The 10905-nt window shown below is 43.2% G+C and overlaps 1 protein-coding gene and 2 non-coding genes across 7 annotated transcripts in view; 2 read left to right on the top strand and 1 right to left on the bottom strand.

Annotated features, from left to right (window-relative positions):
- LOC147256871 (E3 ubiquitin-protein ligase DTX4-like) overlaps positions 1-9428 on the bottom strand; it is a 34093-nt gene extending 24665 nt beyond the window's left edge. Inside the window, exons 1-2 of one of the 5 annotated variants that reach the window (XM_086210520.1) lie at positions 9112-9428; positions 7892-8118 (exon numbers count right to left, since the gene is read on the bottom strand). In XM_086210520.1, the coding sequence (XP_086066646.1) occupies positions 7892-8102 (211 nt within the window). In that variant the 5' untranslated portion in view covers positions 8103-8118; positions 9112-9428. The other 4 variants (XM_086210522.1, XM_086210519.1, XM_086210521.1 and 1 more) reach the window with 4 other exon arrangements.
- Positions 9429-10125: 697 nt separating this feature from the next.
- trnat-ugu (transfer RNA threonine (anticodon UGU)) lies at positions 10126-10198 on the top strand. The gene has a single exon. It is a non-coding gene; the product is annotated as a tRNA-Thr (tRNA).
- A 276-nt stretch (positions 10199-10474) lies between these two features.
- On the top strand, positions 10475-10547 carry trnak-uuu (transfer RNA lysine (anticodon UUU)). Its single transcript has one exon. It is a non-coding gene; the product is annotated as a tRNA-Lys (tRNA).
- The last annotated feature ends 358 nt before the right edge of the window (positions 10548-10905 follow it).

Here is a 10905-nt window from a genome sequence, read left to right as displayed (position 1 = left end):
GGACATGCCTCAATTAACGCTGATGGACCCTGGAGCACACACATGCTCAAACATCTACAACTTATGTGTTTCCCCTCCTCTTTTTGCCTGAATTTTTTACTCTCCTTTCTGATAGTGTCTCCTCTGTCTCTGTAACCTTTTCTTCTCCACTTCTCTTCTCTTATCAACACTACATCAGTTGACTTTTTGGTGTGTCTGTATTAACTTCCCCCTCTTTCATCATTTCCATTTCAGCGGAAATTAGAAATGTCCTAAATCAGCCAAAAAGGTTCTATATCAAGTCTGATTCAGATATGATTTAAATGATGGAGCTAAAATAAAGCCCGTCATAATCGGATCTCAACAAATTATGTAACTGTCAATTTGTTGTAAATCTGTTGTGGAGACAGAGCGTCACAGAGGAGCAACTTGAGCATAGGTTGCTCTATGTGTTCATGATACACACCAACAACTAATATCGTAATTGCTGATGGCTTCATTCATTCTTTTTGTGGCCAAGTTAGCAGGCCTGAGCAAATCCATGCACTATTTGCTGCTAATATAATTGAGAAGGAATGAGTCTTAAAACCCTGCAGCAAGTTAACTGATGTGGTGTCCATGTTCAACACGTCGTCTCAAAGTCAATGGGATATCCGAATATGTTTTCAGCATGGAATAAATGCACGAAATAAGGTTCACGCAGGCTTAAGCCATTTCAATGTTTTGTTCAAGGAAGAAAAAAAACACACTAGCGAAACATCACTGGTGATTTTCAAACTGTTTATGTTCCTTAAAAATGTCAGTTGCTGTCAAGTGGCTAAACAAAACCAGTAAGTAACCAGGGTCCAAGCTAAAGAAAACTCCTCTGCCTGTGGTGTAGCTCACTCATGGCATACATTTATCTTAGTTATCTTTGTAGTCCTAATGATAGTATTTATGTTTCAATAATATCTCCTGATGATTGATGGTGTTACAAGTGAGATGCTGACTACTACAGAAGCAGCATGGGGTGAGAAAGTGTAGACAGGGAGGAAAATCCAGAGAAGAAATGTAACAAACTTGTCTTATTAGCTTCTAGTGTGGAGCTCAATCAGGCAGAATACAACATTTGGGAGGGCACAGCCTGGGCATAGTCCACCAGGTGCTGATAGGACCTGCGGACAGTAAGATGCTGGGAAATCAAGGTATAAGATGTTGTTGGGACGCAGGCCAGATGTACCCCTCCACACACACACACACACACACACACCAGCAATCAATGCGTGTTCATGTTCACACCGCACATGATGTATCGATGTGTTTGTGGATTCTGAACTATTTAATCATTTATGAGATTGCTGAAATATATTTGGTTGTGTTTGATGATCTTCAATGTTCATTACATGAAAATGCATGTAAGATGATCTTGTGTGTTTGTAATCGTGTATATATATATATATACATATACACACGTATATACACACACACATATAATCTCTCTCTCTCTCTCTCTCTCTCTCTCTCTCTCTCTCTCTCTCTCTCTCTCTCTCTCTCTCTCTCTCTCTCTCTCTCTCTCTCTCTCTCTCTCTCTCTCTCTCTCTCTCTCTCTCTCTCTCTCTCTCTCTCTCTCTCTCTCTCTCTCTCTCTCTCTCTCTCTCTCTCTCTCTCTCTCTCTCTCTCTCTCTCTCTCTCTCTCTCTCTCTCTCTCTCTCTCTCTCTCTCTCTCTCTCTCTCTCTCTCTCTCTCTCTCTCTCTCTCGGCCCTGAGACCTCCAGAGCTCCACCTATCAAGGGAGCATTGTCACTTTGTCAAGTGTGTCTTTCCTTTCGTAAATTGCTAGTAAGATTATTTACTGTGTTCCTGTCCGACTGTCCTATAAAGCCCTCTTCATTCAAATCCCACTACTCCACTTCTGCAGTGTCTTTAAAAACTATAACCCCCCCCCCCGAGTTGAGATTATCGTGACAACATCATCAGAACCTGTTTTCCCCCGACTGTAGTGAACGCCGTCCAGTGTCACAGGGAAATGTCTAGATTTTCTTATTTTGAGTTCTGAACAGAATTTTGAGTTCTCAGTGACTTTTCTATAGTTTATTCTATATAATTAATTGTATTCATGGAGTTCTTGGAGCATTTCCCCACGATAGTACAATGTATGACTGCTTGTGAACAAAAATTTGATTTGTACCTCACGTGTAAAATTGGATATTTTTGTCAAACTTGTAATCAGTTGAAAAGAGCAAGGCTCTTAGGCACAACTGCTGTTTTTCTTTTTCTTTTCTTCTTCTTTCTTTTGCTGCATTTCAAATCTCACTCCCTAAGAGCTTCTCTAAACCCCATCACATGAGAGTAATCAGTCATGGGGACTCTGTGTGTGTGTGTGTGTGTGTGTGTGTGTGTGTGTGTGTTTATGTCTGGTCAGTATTTCAGAGCTACAGACCAGTGGTCTGCTTTAGGTAGAAGGGTACTGGTATGTATGTATGTGGTGTGTGTGTGTGTGTGTGTGTGTGTGTGTGTTGCAGAGCAGCCAGTGAGAGGTGTCCCCCCCAGAGGCCTCACAGTAACAGTAACCCGACACGCACAGTTTCACAACAACTTCCAGAGAAAGCTGACCACACTAAACCCCTCTACCTCTTTCATGTCCCCTCCTCTTTGTTTCCTTTGGTCCACTTCCATCTGATTTATTATCCGTCTTGTCGTAAACAGAAGGAAGAGCCGGTGTGTTGACTTGAAGCTATGCTACTTCTTACCATCGGGACATCAAATGGAATAAATAATGCTGAGGATTGTAATTCCTATATCATATTCCCATTGTCTTTGCTATTGTTTGATTGTATTCTTCACATTTCTTGTCACTGGTTTAACATCTGGATAGAATCACTGGTTTTCTCAGAACAATGCATTGAACCTCACTTCTATTACGTTTCACCTACATGTATGCCAATCTTAAGCCAAATTATCAATTTGGAGATGTATTGAGTTTCAGGACATTCTCCTTATCCTGGCTCCCTTCATCATATTTTCTATACCTTTCTCCCTGGCAACTATGTGACTCTCTTCTTCCCTCACCTCTCTTTCAGTCTTTTTTTCTACTTTGTCCCAGCTTGAAAGAGTCACATCCCTTGAGTTTTGTCTTCAGAGTCAGTTTTCAGCTTCAGAGAGTGTGGGAGAGATCCGCAGAGACAGAGGGTGATAGAGGAGAAAAGAGAAAGATAGAAGGGGATAATGAAACAAAGACCAGGTAGACTAGAGGAAGTATAACATCAAGAGGAGTCTTTGAGATAAAGAGATTGAACTGAAATGAACAAAGCTGAGAGGAGAAAAACAAAGTGAATGCTTATAATTACTGATAAAGATAAGTGTTTATATGCCCCGAAGTCTTCAATCAGAATGTATCTTTGAGATGCACATTGTTCAGCCTGATGTGAAGCATAAAATCTGCAGAAAATACAACAGAAGAGAAAGAATTATGACAAATGTGACTGAAGCGGTTATTGTTAGCGGTAATGCTGCTATCTACACCGTCGTAAGCACTGATCACCAGTGGCCGCTCTCCAATTGGTTCATCATCCATAAGACTGTAAAACTAAAAACTGGTTGGGGCACAACCAAGATCCGGACCATGCTTCAGTGCATTCCAGCTTCATAGATCTGTTGTTGAACATGTCAGCGTTTTAGGCCTCATGTCCTCCAAAGTCTTGAACAGTTGTTTTGCTCCTGCCATTCTCTTTTCCCTTCTGGAAACTCCTCTTCCTTGTGTGATTCTCTAGAAAACTTGTTCACATCCCCTGATGTTGCATCCATGTGGGACAAGCATGCATAAAAATAAACACATTTACTCTGACTAGAAAGAAGTGATCAAATTACTTGTTCACATGCTTATTTGCCTTGTATTGATCTGACTATCAAAGGAAAGGAAAATTCTGATAGGGCCAGAGCGGTCGGGACTCTTTCGATAGAGGTGGTTACACGAGGCATTTTTATCCTGATAAAAAAGGGAATTCTAAGGTCCATGTGAACAGTAAGATGGCGAAGCTTTGGGGGATATGGGTATATGTAGGAGTAATCAGCCAAAGTCAGAATCTCAGACATCAAAGTCAGATTAACTGAGGAGGTTTTGTGATATCACACAACCTGTGACCACTAAAACAACAAGCACTGCACCAAGAAGATGAATTATCAATACTGCTTTTAGTTTATTTTCTACTGATATTAAAAACTAACGGATAAACTAGTAGGTTTTGCACAGGTATTCATTCAAGAAAGCACAAAGTACAATTGTAGTCACAAAGGGAGTTGCTGAGATATTGAAGGAAACAGGTCAGAAAACCTGATTGTCACATCCCAGCCCATCGTCAAGTTATGGGACTCGGGCTAAAATATTAATCAAATAATCACAATTTCGGCTCCCCGCAATTAACTGAACATGCTTATCTATGACTGGTGTTCAAAATGTTACCCTGCTCCAAAATGGTCCGTGATAATGATCCAACCCCTGCCCTTTGTCTCTAGGGAGTCCCTCATCCCCCGTGTCTACACCCCTGCCATGTCCCCAACCCTCGAGGGCATTGTGGGGGACTGGGAATGCGTCTCCTTCAGCAGGAGCAGCAGGAGTGAGAGCAGCTACATGCTGTTGAGTCACCAGGAGCAAGAAGAATGATGCTTTCAAAGTTGAAAAATATGACTTCAATAAACTGATGACAACTCGGTCTCCAAAAGTCCAGGGTGATTAAATCACATCTGTTCCATTATTACCAACACGGCAACAATGGAGTCATGCTAATGCCGGTCTCCCATGCTCATAATTTGTTGGCTCAATTAGGATTCAATTAATTTAACATTTACCAGGAGAACCTACAACTAACATTTGTTTGTGAAGCTTTATTTCTGCACAAATGAAATTCTGGTGAGAAGAACCAGCCATGTCCACGTCAAATGTAACATGGCTGACTGTCAAAGTCTTCCACTTAACCTGCAGGTACTCCTGCTTGTCACTCACTCTGACAAAACAGCTGAGTCAAAGTGTACAAGCTCTTGTGTCACAACTCTATCGATTTCACAGAAAACACAACACTGACCGAAAGAGGCAGCACGGGGTAACATTTCAGATAACACGCCACACTAAACAAAGAACGCACAAAAGAACTGAAACAATGCAAGAAACTGGACCACTGGCACAGTACAGTTCAGGCTCTTACCAGAGATTCTGCTGAGAGGCAATTAGGGCTTGCTGTTGGCAAAAACCTCAGAATATGATATGAATTACGATACTTGGGCCACAACACAATAGTATCACAATAGCCGCATATATTGTAATATTCTACAGCAACAGGTATGGGGTCATCCTCAGTGAATTCTTTAGTTGGTTGTGTTTATTGATTATCTTATGGCAGAGACGAGCTTCGCTTTTTCTTTGTCCAACTCATTTTTCTATTCCCTTTTTTTAATATGGAAGACAAAGTGCCTCCAAATGTCTGCTTTAAACTGTCCTGCCCCACTCACCACGACAGAGAATTCTGCGCAGCGTAGTCGCTGTAATACAACGCCTACCAGCACGGAAGTCAACAAAGACATGAATTATTATTTGAAACAAATACTCCTACTACTGCAGCTGATCTGATGCTGCAGATTGATTTTAACAGCCAAAGTGATGGTCAGTGATGGATGTAAAATGAGAACGTTGATGTCATGAACACAGTCACCACACCAGAGAGCAGGGATCAGTGATGAGAACATGCTACAGGTTCAACTGGGGTCATCGCCCAAACTGACGATAAAATCTAAATTAAAAAGATACAAACGTAGTTATAACAATTTGTATTTTCAAGATTGTGCGAGCAAGAAAAAAAATCTACTAAGCTACTCTTCGTGAAATAAACTCTTAAATCAAGCGTGTGACATGAGATCTTATTTGCTACTGCTTCATGCATGGAACTGGTTTCATGTTTCATTAAAACTTAAGTTAGCCTGAAGTAGAAATCATCATCTTCTTCCACTTTCATGAACTTGCAACAACCAGCAGCCCACAACCCAACTCCCTCCTGTCCCTCTGCCTCCAAGGTCTGTTCTGATTCTCGAAACCCTAAACTCTAACCTCGTGTGTCCAAGAAAGAAAGAAAGAAAGAAAGAAAGAAAGAAAGAGAGAGAGAGAGAGAAGATGAGATAATAGAGACTCCCCAATTATCTCACTCCTTCTCTAACAACCACTCCCACTTCTTCTACACTCCCCATTCCATACACACTCTCATGCAAAAACATACACTTGTGTCTCTATTGCTTCCATGTCAAAGCCAAAACCGAAAGACCCTTGGGACTTCTGGCTATTGACGAAACTAAACACTCGTACAAGGAAGGGGGGTGGAGTGAGGGCAGTTCCCTGAGGGAAAGTGGGCTCCAGTGAGTGGACAACTGGAGTGAACTCTCTGCTAATTAGGCCTTGAAATATTCCAGCCTTTCTCCCCTTCGTGTCAGGAGTGTGCAGCTGCTGTGCACTGTCTGTCTCTGCCTGTGTGGGGATGTGTGTGCATGTGTTAGTGCGAGGTTCTCCCACTGACTCAGTGGTGCAGTGGTCATTTACAGCTGCTCCAAACCATCACGCCGTTGGATCAACCCAGCAATTTGTTACCAGACACAGTCTTACACACACACACACACACACACACACACACACACACACACTGATGGGACTTCAACAAAAACAACCCAAAACATAAATAAGGACTAGAGCCTTAAGTGGGTTAACATATTGAATCCATGATATAATGAATTTTTCTGCCTTGTGAGGTTCTACCCTCACATTGGTGACAATGGTTGTTTGAGGGATGAGTAGGAGTGGTTGGCTGCAGTTTGTAAAGACAGTATTCACAGTTGGCTCCTCCTTCTCAGTTCCAACAACACAGCAGTTCTGTTCACGCCATCCTCTCCTTCAGTACCTGCCAGTGAGTGAAATCCAATCCCGGATTCACTCTCGTTTGATTGTTTTTCCACTAGGGGTTTCACTTTGCTATGTCATTTTTTAAAATCAAATAAACAAATAAAATCTGGCAAACATAAAGAGCAGGGGGAAGAAAGAAAAAAAAAAACAGGAAAAGGATGTGACCACTGGAGAACCGCAACCCTTTACCATTACCCTGAGTACAGTCAAGCTGTGACTGGCTGAGGTCGAGACACTAGTGATGAAACAGTTGCCTGATTCATTGTGAACCACAGTGACATTCCCAATACTTAATATTATGGTTTCATATTTTAAAACCATGCTTAATTACTGTGACCCATCATGCATCAATGGAAACATGGCGGGATGTGGTGACAGCGGGGTGTTTCAGCCTCCAACCGAGAGTTTACACAGCAAGGGAGGCGCCGGCGTGAGTCCAGATGATGTTAGTGACTGCCTCCATTTCTGATGCACCATTTTCGAGATTGGAGTATGCAACAGCAGGCTCCTGTCCCACAAAAACTGCTGAAGAGACAGTTCAGACACAAAGCAGGTCTGGTAGAAATGGGTCAGTAAATTTGTGGAGCCAGCCACAGACAGATATGCAGCTGGGCCTGTTGTGGATGACAGCAGGGAGGGCAGCAGAGACTGCTCATCTTGTACACATAGTGGCTCGGTAGAGGGGCGGTGTAGTATTACACATATCTTATTTCACTTTTAACTACTTAATTGCACAACTTCCTAATTAGATGGGCCCTATACAGGAGAGACATTGCATCTGGTATCCAGCCAAAAGACAACCTTGAGTCCACAAAGATTACGGTGCGTAAAAGCCAAGACCATAATGAGTCGTAAACAACACACACATGGCAAAGATGATAACACCTCAGGGTGTTTTACTCTGGGTGTTCTATCATCCTCTCAAACTACAAGGGGAGGTTGATGGCCCTGAGTCTTCTAAACCGTGACATCCTCCACAGTGCACCCCCCGTGTCTTACCTGTGTCCTGCCTGAACTGGTGCATGGACTGAAGGTCTATGATGTACGGGGAGAGTCGGCTGTCCACTTGGCCCAGGACCACACTCCCTCCGCGGGTGTCGCCGCTCCGAATGGCCGCCTCTATCTGATGGGAGACGGCGGGGCTGTAGGGCCGCCACCGACCGTGTTCGTTTAGCCATTCCCAAACCACCACGGCGGAAGCCAGGAGCATGTTGTTACTGTTGGCCCTGCGGAAGACATTCATGATGAAATACCTGGGAAACACTTGGGTTCGCGAGTAGTGCCATGCTCCTCGGAGGTTGTTGACGGTGGGAAGCAGGCTAACCACACCGCTACGGTGGCATGTGCGCACAACACTCATTTTAATATGGTTTTCTGTTCCAACCTAGCTAAAGAGATAGCCAGGTCTCCTTCGTGATTAATTCATCACTACCTACCAAAACTAACATAACACGAGAAGTATCTTACATGAAGCTGGGTTAGCTAACGCCGGGAGAAGGCGGCACATTCCTCTACGAAGATCCCGACTCCTCGCATGGCCAATCGGGGAAGAGAATCGCAGTCTTCGCTCGAAAGTCTCAGTTATAACTCCGTAATACGAGACAAAACAGTCACGAAGGGCACATTCAGCGAAGTGGCCTAAATACCGGGGCTTCTTCTAGCTGCTAGTCGTTGCTCCGGTCCAGACACACCGATAGCTCCTCCAAGCGAGACGTTTACATCCACTGACGTTTTGGGAGAGTCCTGCCTCGCTGGGGGAAAACGCTCCGGTGTGGAGAAACATACAAAAACAACGCGGTTATTCCCTTAGTGGTGAATATTACTCACATCCCCGCCAACATACCACACCTCGGTAAGTGAGGCTGCAGACATCCTAGCAACAACGGCGAGTGTGTGTTTTTCTCTCGTAGTTTGGGGCGTAGTTTAAGTTACCGTAATGTTGGGAGAGTCGGGGTTTCCAACAGCGACACCTCTGTAGTCTCTAACCAGGGATCCAGACCAGAGAACAGGTTCAACACCCCACAACTTCCACCTATGATGTGTAACGTTAGATGACCTCCAAGGCCTGGCTTTGCGTGTCGCAATTACGAAATTTGTGGTGGAGCAAGCAAATCCAAAGCCAGACTAATTAATATAGGATTTGTGTGTTCAAATATGCCTTCAACGCTTGTTTATTTCACAGTTCATTTCACCGTTGCACAAATCTCCTTCATGAGCACCTGTTGAAGTGGTCTTCTGGGTCCACTCTCCTTGCCCAAGACTCCTGGAGCCAAATCCAAGAGGGTCACAGACTTCCTCTCGAAGTAAATCCGCCCTCTACTCCTCTCTTCTCCACCATGGCTTCCCTCTCTACCACAAGGATTCGTTCATGCAATCCCTCTTCTCTCTGTTATGAATTAAATTCAAAATGCAAAGCAGAAAAATACCATAAACCAATAGAAAAATCTATTGGCTTAAAAATAAAAAGTCACCGGGCCGCCATGATGCAGTGAAATGATATCCCCCATGTTCAGCTGCTTTGTCCGGGGACGACTTGGTATGAGACTGGGGGAGCTTGGAGTTGGGCAGCCTTTCAACACGCCCAACCCCCCAGAGGTGATTGAGCTTTAGCAGAGAGGGGTGGGTTTTTTGGTTGCACCAGGCCTGTCTGTGTTGATCCAAGCACCACCGACCAGCTATGTTTAATGTAGTTTTGTTTGACTTGTTTGAAAGAGTTCGCTTATATTTCCCTTCCTGCGTAGAACGGCCATTAATTTCACCAGTGGCAGCGAGTAATTAAACTTGGTAAGAGTGTTCATTTTAAGACCCTCTTTGAGAGCAAATTAATGTACGTTTTCTCATTAAAGTAGGAAAATACTGCACCCTGGTGGACGGTTAGGAAATCGCACATTGGTTTTTTACGATAGGATCGAGGTTACGGTAATAAGTTAACTGCTGGCGTTTTTAGTTTCCTCAAAATACCATGTTTAGGAGTGATTCCAAAACACTAATTGTATTATCACGCCCACTGGCAACTTCAATAGCTCAATAGAACCGCTTAGTTTCTTATTTTGTTGGCTGTTTCCTTTCCTGTCTAAGGAGCCTTCCACCTCATCGTGTTCATCTGCCAGCAGTTTTTGCCGTATTATTTTAATTTTTATAGTGGTTATTATATTCATAATCACAATACACCAGGTACTGCGTATCTGGCTGCAAACTATTTAACTAAAAGTGACGTCATGGCTTGTATCGAAGGCTCCATAGCTCAGGGGTTAGAGCACTGGTCTTGTAAACCAGGGGTCGCGAGTTCAAATCTCGCTGGGGCCTGGTTGTTTCTTTTCGTCCTACAGTAAACCTCATTCAACGTTAGTAAATGAATTAAATGGCTGATTCATTGACCTGTTAAGAGATGATGATATCCAAAGCTCCTTTTGGGGTTTTTGGTTTCCATTTTTATGATGCCGTCGTTCAGGCTCAAGCCTCCTTTTTATTGATCGTAAACAATGTTTAATGACGCTGACAGTTATCGGATAGTAACAGTAAACGATTGAGGCATAGTTTATATAATTTGGATAATAGATATACTGAGTGAGGGTGATCAGAGCCCGGATAGCTCAGTCGGTAGAGCATCAGACTTTTAATCTGAGGGTCCAGGGTTCAAGTCCCTGTTCGGGCGAAGTTCTTTTTGTAATTTGAAAGACTAATGACGTCCATCAACACGCTAATCATAAGAAAAGACCTCAAGAAGACCTCAGTTATGTCGATAAGAATACCAGTTTGACTAGTGCACCTGATAATGATAAATATTACACTCAGACCGTATTGTGGAAATAAATGGAATGATTTACTTAAAGGTGGATAACTGCAGCGCCTGACAGCTGACGATCTACCTTATCAACTTAAAGACATCAACTCTTATCACAATCCACAAACTAAAAGTAAAACACAACTGTGTGTGTGTGTGTGTGTGAGTGTGTGTATGTGTGTGTGTGTGTGTGTGTGTGAGAGAGTGAGTGAGAGAGAGAGAGAGGGGG

The sequence above is a fragment of the Aulostomus chinensis genome, chromosome 8, assembly GCF_037954235.1.
Source record: "Aulostomus chinensis isolate RoL2024-O1b breed Wild chromosome 8, RoL_Achi_v1.0, whole genome shotgun sequence".
NCBI lineage: Eukaryota > Metazoa > Chordata > Actinopteri > Syngnathiformes > Aulostomidae > Aulostomus > Aulostomus chinensis.
Note: the sequence above shows the minus strand (reverse complement) of the source record. Positions and strands in the feature narration are given on the sequence as shown.